This window comes from Lynx rufus, unplaced genomic scaffold (assembly GCF_022079265.1).
Source record: "Lynx rufus isolate CCGP_SWC_20201006 ecotype Redwood Valley unplaced genomic scaffold, mLynRuf1.p SCAF_7, whole genome shotgun sequence".
NCBI lineage: Eukaryota > Metazoa > Chordata > Mammalia > Carnivora > Felidae > Lynx > Lynx rufus.
This window is the reverse complement of record NW_025814889.1, coordinates 89,418,018-89,430,980: the sequence shown is the minus strand read 5'-3', so window position 1 is coordinate 89,430,980 and position 12,963 is coordinate 89,418,018. Positions and strand designations below refer to the sequence as shown.

Sequence of the window (12,963 nt, the reverse complement as noted above, 5' to 3'; positions counted from 1 at the left end):
TTGTACTGCTGATGATCCTTGGTGCTTCTTGTTTTTGCCATGAACCTTTCAGCTAACTTCTCTAAGTTCCGAGAATATTCCGTCTCAATTTCAGCTTTTTTCCGGAAGAAATCCTGCAGGTCCTGGAGAAGCTGAACTCGCATCTCTGTTTGCTGCTCCAGGCATTTTTGCTGTTCTACCAGCTGAGCTCGGATTTCTAAGGAAAGAAGAGAATCCATTTGGCGATTTTGTGAAAACTACTGAGGTGTGCAGGTACGTGCAAGACAAAAGTAACAAATCCTATTTTATGTTTAGCTCTGTATCGGACCTTTAGGAGACTGCTGGGTCCAGATCGGTTCTTTTTTTTTTTTTTTTTTTTTTTTAATTTTTTTTTTTTCAACGTTTATTTACTTTTGGGACAGAGAGACAGAGCATGAATGGGGGAGGGGCAGAGAGAGAGGGAGACAATGAATCGGCAACAGGCTCCAGGCTCTGAGCCATCAGCCCAGAGCCCGACGCGGGGCTCAAACTCACGGACCGTGAGATCGTGACCTGGCTGAAGTCGGACACTTAACCGACTGCGCCACCCAGGCGCCCCCAGATCGGTTCTTTACATAATCTGTTGACCCTTTTTTTTTTTTTTTAATTTTTTTTTTCAACGTTTATTTATTTTTGGGACAGAGAGAGACAAAGCATGAACGGGGGAGGGGCAGAGAGAGAGGGAGACACAGAATCGGAAACAGGCTCCAGGCTCTGAGCCATCAGCCCAGAGCCTGAAGCGGGGCTCGAACTCACGGACGGCGAGATCGTGTCTGTTGACCCTTTAAAACAATGAGCCAAGTCCCAGGAAAGAATGTAATAAACGAGGGTGCAAATATGGGTTACATCTGCAATGCCACAAACATGCATGGAGTCATGAGGGCAAATAAATTAAGGCTTTTAAGACAACAATTCGTAACTTGTGACATCTTTGGGTAGCTAAGTACAGTGTAATTTTTTTGACAGCACTTTACCTCAACTATCCCTTTCAAGTTTGAATGGCAAAGATGTGAGCATCATTCCTTCCAGACTTCTGAACCACCACATATGTGCCAGTTGGTAGACACATACACTGTCATCTGGTAATTTTTATTTAGTGCATGAATTTCTAGTTTGTGAAACTCACAGCTTCTGGGTTTATAGGGATGCCCTGCCTAAAAATAATTTCTTTCTATATTCAAATAATCCGTTCATAAATGGGATCCTCAGATTCCACTTTATTATTCTGTTCCAACATCAAAGGCTCTTCGCTTGGCCTTCAGTTTTTACACATTGTTCAAACTAACAGTTCTATTGACACATATAATCCTGAAAAGAATCCTTTGATGATTTTGAATACATTAGGAAGGTGAAGGTTAGTCTTTTACTGATTTAGGGGAAATAAACCACACACACAAAAGCAAACGTGTGTCATGCAAAACTATAGGTAAATGACTGTAACAAAGGAACCTGTGTGTTTTGGAAAATGAGATACAGCAATAACTCTGACTTGCTTTTGTCTGAGAGACCCAGTGCTAACCTCCAGACAAGAAAACTCATACTGGAAAACTTTATTTCATCTTTCCCAGAGTCAGTGAGTATTCCCTAAAAGCCCTCTCTTTGGGAAAGATAAATGTAGTAGGATATGTCCGGGGCGCCTGGCTGGCTCAGTTGGCGGAGCATGCAGCTCTTGATCATGGGGTTGTGAGTCTGAGCCACACACTGGGTGTAGAGATTACAAGAAAGAAAGAAAGAAAGAAAAGAAAGAAAAGAAAAGAGAAGAAAGGGAAGAAAGGGAAGAAAGGGAAGAAAGGGAAGAAAGAAAGAAAGAAAGAAAGAAAGAAAGAAAGAGAAAAAGAAACAAAGAAAGAAATGTCCAAATAACACCTCCTCAATCCCTTTCTAATTTATCTTTCTTCAACAGCGAGAAACTGAGCTCCCAATATGTGTACATACATTTGGCCATGTTTAATCAAGCTCAAGTTTAATCAGCAGGCCGGTCAAGTTCTGAATGGGAGTCAGGAAACTTGCTCAATTCAATAATGGCTAACAATAATCAAACACTATTATACACCCTATTAAAGTAGGTATGAATATTATCCTCATTTTACAAAGAAGAAACTGAGGTTTAAGGAGATTAAATACTTTATCCTGGCAAAAAAGATACAATAACTATGAAACAAGGCCCTCAATAATGTCATGTTCTAGGCAACAAGGCTTTAGGGGGAGGACTGGGAAAGCACAGGAAGCATTTCTTTTTTTCTTTTTTTAAGTTTCTTTTTTATTATGAGAGAGAAAGCAGAGAGAGGGAGGGAGGGAATCCCAAGAAGGCTCTACACCATCAGCACAGAGCCTGACACAGGGCTTGAACTCACAAACTGTGAGACCATGACCTGAGCTGAAATCAAGAGTCTGATGCTTAACCGACTAGGCTACCCAGGTGTCCCACAGGAAGCATTTCTTAAGTGTCCTTCCTTGGTTTCTCCACCTCTAGATTGCAGGATCCTGTTATTAATCTCACAGAAGTGTGGTGAACACCAGAGTGAAAACATTATCACAGGCTTTTAACTACCATGAACAGCATCTTTTTTTTAGTCAATCAAAGTAAGTGTTTTTCAATACAGTATTATAATCACTGTGTCTGCCAAGCTCTTTCCCCCACAAATATAGAACTATTTTTGTCTCGTGAAGAAAAAAGAAATCAAGGGTGGGGGGATTTCTCATTCAGGAATCTCAGTAAGCCTTTTTAAGATTTGGTAATTTTAGCACATCTTGCTGTGCTAAGAGAAAATAAATCAATCGTCTTAGGCTGTCAACTAGGGATCCCCCCCCCCCCTTTAAGCTGCTTTGGTGCCAAATAAAAAGAAAGAAAAGTGGCTGAGAGTACAGATCTCAAGAGAACTACACAAATATTCTCAGGGGTTCCTTCTTCAGCCCCATTCTTAGATTTTTCTCTTGCTTGCTTCTTTCAGGGTTTAAAATCAAGAGAGAAGGAGGACTGTATTTAAACAGTTAAAAACCTCATCCTCTTTTTGCTGGGAGTAACAGTTATTTCGTATCATCAGTAATTTCCCCTTCAAAACAGGACACTAGCAGCATTTTCAATAAGGAAAATGTGAAGGGACAGAACCTAGGGTATGGTTTTGAGAAAATAAAATAAGCTCTAAAATCTGGAGGAGAATTTGTTTGGTTACCTCTTTACTTTAGACAAGGTGGAGACAAATGAGGAAAAGATCACAAAAAAAGATCATATACAAGTACTACCATAAGACATGTCTTATTAGAAAGGGAAAACCTTTGGGTTCCTTACACCATACCCGAGCCACAGTGTAGCACAATGTTGGAGTAGGTCACTTCCCAGTACATGTGGTATGGCTTTATTCACGTGACCTCACTAGATGTGATCTAACATTACATGGCACTGATGAATTTAAAAGAATTTTAAATAAATGAATAAAATAGTCCTATACATTTTGGTCCACTGCTCAGAACATATCAAAGAAGCCAGTGATGCACTGTGTCCCATACCATATCAATCCTTGCAATGGGACCACCGGTGGCTATAGGATGTAGCTGTCATTGGAGGTACCAAAGAATCATTAGGGCTGGAACCAGTGAAAGTATCACATTAAAGACTGATTTCTAGAGAAAGTTTGAGTCTTATTTCTGTAGGAGGGATTACAGCTTCCTACCCATCTGCAGATGCTTTAAAGACAATCTTTCAGAACCCCTTCTATTAGTTTTTTTTATATTAGTATTGATCTGGATCCTTTTTTTTTTTTTTTTTTTTTTTTTTTTTTTGAGATTCAAGCTCCATTTTAATTTAGTTCATCAAGCTCCTATTTTGTGTTAGGCAGGGTCTAACTGGAGTTAGGAGGATTTCTAAGACACAACTCATTCCAGTAGGAAATACAGATCCTAAGTTGACAGTATGAACACACTATGCTCTCTGCTATAATGGAGAAACGCACCAGGAAGCTATGGAAAGAGGAGCTGACCCAGACGATGGAAGAGCCTACAAGACATAAATGCCCGGAAGGATACGTACATTACAAGGTATACAGCTATAACCGCTAAGAAAGTGGGAGGACAACACATAGAATGGAGAAATATTTGCAAATTATGTATCTAAGAAGGAACCTGTATCTAGAATAAAGAACTCTTACAAGTCGTTCATAAAAACACAAGTAATCCAATCTTTAAAATGGGCAAAGGATCTCAACAAACATTTTCTCCACAGATGATCTACGAATGGCCAGCAGCAGATGAAAAGTGGCTCAACATCATCAGCTGTCAAGAAGAGGCAAACACCACTTCATGCCTGCTTGGATAGTTATAATAAAAAAGACAGATAATAAGTGTTGACAAGGATGTGGAGAAAACAGAACCCTCATTCACTGCTGGAAGGAATGCAAAACACACAGCTACTTTGGAAAACAATCTGGCAGGTCCTCCTAAGGTTAAACACAGAGTTAACACACATGTAGCAAACCCACTCCTGCCTAGGTACATACCCAAGAAAAAATGGGAACACAAAAACTTATATACAAATGTTTATAATAGCTGAAAAGTGGAACAACCTACATGTCCATCAGCTGAACAGATGAACAAAATATGGTCTAGGTATAGAAGGTTACTCAGCCATACAAAGGAATGGAGTAGCGATTCACGCTACAACATAGATGAGCCTTGAAAATACAACCTTAGTGAATGAAACTAGTCATGAAGGGAAACTGCATTATGACATGTCCAGAACAGAGTAATGCATAGAAAGCAGATGAGTTGTTACTACGGCTGGAGGAGTTGGGAGAAATGGGAGGGGATTGCTAAGGGGTATGCGGGTTTCTTTTTGGGACGATGAAAATGTTCTAAAAGTGACTGTGGTGATGGTTACAAAGCTGTGAACGTACTGAAAAACAGTGAATTGTACACATTTAGTGGGTGAGTTAAATGATGGGTGATTTATAGCTGTTATATAAAAAAAGACAGGGACGCCTGGGTGGGCTGAGCCAGTTGAGTGTCCAAGTCTTGATTTCGGCTCAGGTCATGATCCCAGGGTTGTGGGACTGAGCCCCCTAACAGGCTCTGTGATGAGTGTGGAGCCTGCTTAAGATTCTTTTTCTCTCCCACTCTCCCTCTCCCTACTTCTCTCCCCCTCTCCCTCCCCCCTTTTTGCCCTTCTCCCTCTCTCTCCCTCTCTCTCCTTCTCCCCCTCCCTCCCCTCCTTCTTCCCCCTCTCCCTCTCCCTCCCTCTCTCCCCGGCTCATGCTCTTGCTGTATCTCAAAATAAATAAATAAACTTAAAAGAGAAAGATAAACCATTGCATCACAATTTCATGAAATTTCAGTTGCCGAGACATTTCTAAGAATGATGATAATAGTAATAGCAACAAAATAAATCCTCGTATTTCCATGTCTAGTACTTTCTGGTAGTTAATCAAATCTGACAACATAAGGGCAACCACTTTAAAATGATGTTTTCATGGTGGCTCTTGCTTCAGTATTTTTACTTCATCTTCTATAAGCCAGAACAGTAAATGAACTAACTGGCTAGGATCACTGGTACCTTATTAATTGCTGTAATTTCTAACGGTATAGAAAAGATTTACCTAACAACATTAGGAGGGGCTTATTACCATGACTGCCCAACAACTGCATGAAACACTGCAATCTTTTTTAGGCAGAAAAATGCCACCTCTGAGGAGGCTCTAAGCAGTCATTATTTAAATCTGGGTCAGGACCTCCTAAATAATAATAATGGCCATTTTCACAAGGCTAACGTTTGCTGTGTTTTAAAAAACGACTCTTATTTCACTTCTGTCCTGCCAGAGCATTACCACAGAAGGAACCAACATTAATAATCCAACAACAAGACACAGAAAAGTGTGCTTTCAAACTACTCAATTAATTTATAAAAAGAACTGAAATAGTTCCTCTAAGCTATAAAAATACGCTAATACTAAATAAAATGGAATTGACTAGGAAAGGAGGAAACAGAGGCATTTCTTCCTATTGCTCTGCTAAAAAGGAAGTCCTAATTCTTAAAATAAATTTGTGTGAGACCACAGGCTGATGCCTATTTCGTGGAAAGACTGAGTCTATGAGACTGGCTTGCTTCTCTGGTATGTTACTAAATGACTAGAGTTAGTGCACAGAATTGATGGATGGGGTGTAACACTCATAATCGTCCAGCAACATTTCTAAGTTATCACAAACCATCTCAATTTTTTCATAGTCTTGTTTGCTCAGATTTTCCTTATGATAATAAGGCTGTTAGGCTTTATCAGTACCTTCACCCAATGGATATAAGGTATTTCCCCCAAATGATAGGGGAGAGCAGTTGGAACGTCTCAGAGAACTCAATGGGACTCTGACAGGTTCTGTCGATTGCTCACGGGCTCGCTGTTCATGTGAGTATCCATACAACCTTGCAGCTGCTGATTAAACACCAGCTGCAAACTTGGGTGAAATATGTTGTTTAGTTAGAAATTTGGAGCAAAAAAGAAAAACCCACAAAAGTAAACAAAGGTCACTTCTCCATTTCACCAGAAACCTGAATCTAAGACCTATGCTTCTCTTACGCTTTGCAAGGAAATTAGGTGACATCAACACGGACCCAGACTGGAGTTACGGCATTATCAATCACAAGTCATTGGACGTGGGGCAAGTCACTTAACCTCTCAAATTTCACCTTGTGAAACAACAGTCCCACCTCCAGAGACCGGTGAGGATTAAATGGGAAGATGGGAATGCCAGGCACACCACCGCCTGCAAACCACCACGAAACAGGTGAAGATGCTACGACTCGCATCAGCAGGCCCTCGTTACGGTCACTGACTATTCCCGTGGGCAAGGCTCCTTCAGGGGCTACAAGTAACAGACTGAAAGTCAGGAGCCCCCTCCTGTGAGAAGACAGGCAATGCACATGGTGAGAGCTGCTGACCTTTAGGGCCTTAACGTAGGAATGTCAAGGAGTAAGGGGAGGTGTGCACAAGTTTCCATGGTTGGGCAAAGGGGTGGGCCCTGAGGAGGTGATCCCGAGGTTGACTTGGCAGCGTGTTGACATGGGCAGAGGGAAGGGTCCTCCGGGCCCAAGGACTAGCACACGCACACGCAGGGCCTCTCTGCTGCGGCAACCCAACCCAGGATGGCTGGGGGGGTCCAGTTAGGTTCCTAGGGCAGCCCTGTGGCTTACTTACAAGAAGTAAGAAGAATCTGACTTACAAGAAGTAAGATTTTATATATCTTAATAGCCAGTTTCCCAAACTGGTTGCAAGACAAGAACCACTCGGGGTGCTTACTAAAAATACCATGTCCAGTCCCCTGAGCTCAGCTGGCTATTTTTATCTTGTCGGTCTGGCAGGACCTGGAATGGAGGGGACTTTAATTATGTGCCCAGGTGAATCTTTCCAGTGGGCAACTCCAGGAGACACAAGTGAAGAAGAACTCAACAATTCTGAACAAGGAAGATACATAATCAGACGTGCATTCCAGAAAAACCACACAAATAACTAAATAAGTGAAACGCTAAGCATCCTACACTTCGCGAAATAAGAGCTGGCTTTGTAAACCGCATGGTTCCCTGTCTGAACTATGAATTTCTGGGCAAAACGAACTAACAACAATAAAACACTCACAAGGTTGAATGGTATCCACGTTCTCCCCTAAGCCTATTATTTTAATCGGTTATGAATCCCTCATTTCTGTCATCTGGTGTGGAACTAATGAGAATTTCCATTTAATCTGTTATCAGAAAGGAGAAGCTGATTTTCAAACACATTGTAGAGAACCTTTTGAGCTATGCTGCCTGAGAGGTAGCCATTAGTCACACTAAGCCCTTCCAATGTGGCTAGCCCAAACTGAGATGTGCTGTAAGTGTAAAATAGAGGCAAGATTTTTTTTTTTCCAGAGACAGCTTGCACATGTGTGTGTGTGTTAGAGGGGGAGGGGCAGAGGGAGAGAGAAAAGTCCCAAGCAGGCTCCACGCTCCATGTGGAGCCCAACCCAGGGCTTGATCCCACGGCCCTGGGATCATGACCTGAGCCAAAATCAAGAGTCAGACACTCAACCAACTGAGCTCCCAGGAATCCCAGATTTCAAAATCTCAGTATGAAAAAAGAAAGAATGTAAAACGTCACTGGTAACTACGAATGTTGAAGTTTAAAAATTTAGACATTGGGTTACAGAAAAGACATTATTAAAATTAACTTCACCTGTTCATGTTTCTTTCCACTTTTTTTTTTAATTTTTTTTTTCAACGTTTATTTATTTTTGGGACAGAGAGAGACAGAGCATGAACGGGCGAGGGGCAGAGAGAGAAGGAGACACAGAATCGGAAACAGGCTCCAGGCTCTGAGCCATCAGCCCAGAGCCCGAGGCGGGGCTCGAACTCACGGACCGCGAGATCGTGACCTGGTTGAAGTCAGACGCTTAACCCACTGCGCCACCCAGGCGCCCCTCTTTCCACTTTTCAAAACGACTATTAAAAAATCTAAAATTAAAAATATGGTTCAGGGCACCTGGATAGCTCAGTCGGTTAAGCGTCCGTCTTCGGCTCAGGTCACGATCTCGTGGTTTGTGGGTTCAAGCCCTGTGTTGGGCTCTGTGCTGACAGCTCAGAGCCTAGAGCCTGCTTCATATTCTGTGTTTCCTTCTCTCTCTGTCCCCTGCTCATGCTCTGTCTCTTCTCTCAAAAATAAACATTAAAAAAATTTTTAAAGAAATACTGTTCATGTATATGAGCATATACTGGTATATACTGGCCATATATGGCCAAAGCTCCTGTAGGATATGAGTAAATTAGCAACCAGGTTTCTCATAAGTAGAAACTGAAATGTGGAGGTCTCATCAGAAAAGGCTTTTGAAGAATTAGCAGGCTTGATGAGAAGACAAAACTTAAGCATAAAGCAAATATAGGATAGAATACAGAGTAGCAAGACACTAGTTGCAGTGAGAAGTGTGACCTTGGAGGAGTAACTATCTCTTGGAACTCACCTTTCCTCAACTGCAAAATGGTTACTAATTATAGATGTTATATCCCCCCTTTCAAAGACGATGAAAGGCTTTAAAGAGAAAAGACTTTCTCATCTTGTAAAACACTGTATCATATCATAAAAATATGTAATGAAAAATAAAAAAAGTTCTAGATTTGATCATGCTGACTACACAGGGCTAAAGGACTTTCAGAAAAGGAAAGCTCATGGACTAACGGGTTATCATCAGTGATCCCTTTAGAGGGCAGGCACTGGCCTGCACTGCCTTTAAAGAATATGCAGAATTTGGAAGGCTGTGCAAATTGGGGGGATGGAAACACAGTTCCTTGAACTAAAAATGTTATTTTTGATATCGTGGCCCAGAAGAGTTAGGTTCTAGGGAAGGAGGTTTAGGGTGGCTGGACCAAACCTAGTCTTTTTCTACTTCCTATTTTTATTTACTTATTACATTTATTTATTTTTGGGAGACAGAGAGAGACAGAGCATGAACAGAGGAGGGGCAGAGAGAGGAGGGGACACAGAATAGGAAGCAGGCTCCAGGCTCTGAGCCATCAGTCCAGAGCCCGACGCGGGGCTCGAACTTGTGAACTGTGAGATCATGACCAGAGCCGAAGTTGGACGCTCAACCGACTGAGCCACCCAGGTGCCTCAACTTATTTTCTTTTTTTAAGTTTATTTAGTTTGAGAGAGAGCATGAGCAGGAAAGGGGCAGAGAGGGAGGGAGAGAAGGAAAATCTCAGGCAGGTTCTGCATTGTCAGGGGGGAGCCCAAAGCGGGGCTTGAATTCATGAACTGTGAGATCATGATCTGAGCTGAAATCAAGAGTCAGATGCTTAACTGACTACACTATCCAGGCGCCCCTTTTTCCTATTTTTAAATTAGGATATCACCAACAATTTAAGCAAATTAAATAGCACAGACATATATGACATCAGGTTGCTTCCATTCTAAGCTGAAAACCATGGCCTGATCCTAGAACTCTAGAGATGGTTAGAATAATTTGAGGGGAGTAGAATTATGATAAAACCTTTTGGAATAAAACAAGGTAAGAAACTCCTCTCAGTACAGTTATGCCTCATTGTTTTGCATATAAAAGTAAAGTCAATTTCACAACATTTCTGACACTTAAAGAGAGGCCCTATCTACATTCTTAAGTTTTCATCACAACATCTCCATTTGAAAGGACATTAATGTCAGTATCATTTTAGAATAAAAGCTTAGTACAAAAGCACCCATTTTCATAGCTTTTGAAAGCTAAACATTGTATTTTGGCCTACATAACATCTTCAGGTGAAGTATGGAAAACAAATTTGCACCTTTTTTCCCCCCAGATGAAAGCCAGCTAGCCAGGATAAAAGGCAGTAAATTAAGGTGATCAATTATTGCTGTTTAATACACTGCAAGAAACACCAGTTTAAGGAAGTACAGATCTAAATGATTCACTATCGTGCCTGTATTTGGAATGCAGAAGAGGTAAGATTTAATTAACTTCTCCATAATTAAGCAAGGACATTTCAGCCAGTATTAGATTGATTTTTACTACCAGAAAAAGACCATGTGTGGAAAACACTGGTCTGTAGAAAGCACAAGGATTTACATTTTGGAATGGCCTGTGTTGGTGATCTTTCAAAGGTTCAAGGCATTTTCTAAACGTTGACTTTCTTCCCTGATATAATTCAACATGAAGCCTCATGGAGTAAATAGAAAAGCCTACATTTTTGTGGAGTAACTTTTAAGAATGAAAAACATTTAAAGTAGTTTAATCTTTTGTACTGAATCACTTGCAAATTGAGGCTTTTTCTTTTCTTTTTTCAAGATTTTAAACTAATCTCTACACTCAACGTGGGGCTCGAACTCACAACCCCAAGATGAGGTTGCATGCTCTGAGCCAGTCAGGCGTACCAAATTGAGGCTTTTTCAAATTAAGGCTCTTCTCTTTATTGCAGTAATTACAATTTTAAAGTGCACAGTTTAACCTCCCAAGCAATTTACTATTTACATGGTAAATATGAGAGAATACTGAATTCCTACTAAATTCCTGATTCTGTGAAAGGTACTTGATACAGTTTGGCTCATTTAATTCTGACAACAATCCTATTATTTAGTGACTCCACTACATAGATGTGGATATCAAAGCAGAGAGAGGTTATTTTGTCCAAAGTCTACAATTATTAAGTACTAAAGCTTGAAGTCCAGCATGCTACAAAATGATAACGTTCAAACAATTACACATAGTATATAATCAAACAAAGCAAGCCCAAGTGATCCAGACCTGGCCTTCTAGATAATCTGAAAGAATGTATATGGATAATGTATATAACTTAATGTAGCAAATAAAGTTTAACTGCCAAGTATCTAGCATCGTTTAGAAAAGCAATGATTACATTTCCATACTTACTTAAATCAAGAAAGCCAAAAGAACTTCCTCTTCCCCACAAAATTCGAATATTTTATAAAAACTAGCTAAGTGACTAACTCCCTAGTATTTTCTGAATGTTGTGGCTTTATGGGAAATCATGTATTTAGGTCAACTATTGCTGTTTTTTAATTGTTTTTAAGTTGTAAATTGTTAGAAATTGGTACTATGTTAAAATTATTGTAAAGCTTTGAACTATACAGATTATAAATCCCTTTAATACAAATATCATGTCTCTAAATTTCCATACAACACATAATAGATGCTCAATAACCATCTCTGATATACATTTGCTTCAGTAAAGATAACAAGGTATCAGAGGGCTTAGTTATGTACATATGGACCCAGGACCCACATTTTGCTAAATCATAAAATGGTTTTCCACTTCCCTCTCCCCACAACCCACAGTCCCATCACTACCCCTTCTTTCTTTGCTCCATGTGGTCCTTCTGGCATCCAGCCCTACAAGGTCTTTCCCATCAACCATGTTCTATTTGGTCAACGGTGGAAAAAGACTCCCGTTAAATCCACAGACTGTCGTGTTCTACACATCTCATCTCTCAATTAAAGATATTTTCTACGTCTACTTCTACTACAGACAATACCTTAGTCTAGGAAAATGACAGAGGAAACCCTAATCATTTCACTTAGTTATCTTTAGGTCTCTATTAGAGACTTTGAATGGATCGCTATTGGCAAATTTCCATCTTACTTTGATTTAACTACAGTTCAGTAAGTGAGAGCTCCAATAACGTCTGGCTCTAAAGTGAACTGCGACTCTGGTTCAGGAGCCGATACAAAAGAAAGCAGAACGTGGTCAAGTACTTATGCTGCCTCAACATTCATTTTCCATTTACTGACAGTCACAGATCTGGAATATGGAATCAATGCCTTTGAGGGTTTAGGCTACAAAATCCTTAAAAGAGATCATATTAAAATATGTACATTCATATCTATTTATATTTATCTTTCAAGATTTTTCAGGCCTAAGCAAATACTGAACATCAGCTTGTTAAAACGTCAGAAACATTAATTTTCTTCATTATTTTATCTCTTCAAAGTACCAAAGAAAATGTCCAATTTGATTGACAACCTATGTATTAAAAATAACATTCTTTTATTTTGTCCTCAGATTGGAGCCAAACTCTACAAAACAGTATTTCTAGTCCTGCACAAATATCCAACTTTTACCCACATAATCTGCAAAACTTGAATTCAACAATGTTCACCTCGACAATGTCCACTCAAACAAGTGAGGAAAGAAATGCTTTTAACTACTCATCTGACAAACCAAGCGTGTGCCAGGTGCTGAGCTCTGGGGAAACTAAGATAAACCAAACTGCTTTGTGCCCTCAGGGCCTCTCAGGCTACCTCCAAGTCTACAGACATGAAAACAAGCACCTGTTATTTTTATAACGATCATCATTTACAATGCAGCGCACTAAGTCCTATAATGGAAGCAGGAGAAAAGTGCTGTGAAAACACACAGGAAGGAACAACAAAGTGCCCAGGGAAATTGGGGAGAGCTCTGAGGGGACACCAGAGTTAGCAGATAAA

General features: G+C 40.3%; 1 protein-coding gene across 1 annotated transcript in view; it reads right to left on the bottom strand.

Annotated features, from left to right (window-relative positions):
* Positions 1-12,963, bottom strand: part of SRGAP1 (SLIT-ROBO Rho GTPase activating protein 1) — a 285,747-nt gene that overhangs the window by 145,278 nt on the left and 127,506 nt on the right. The window contains exon 2 of the mRNA XM_047066296.1: positions 1-196. Coding sequence (XP_046922252.1) covers positions 1-196 — 196 coding nt within the window. The remainder of the gene's footprint in view (positions 197-12,963) is intronic.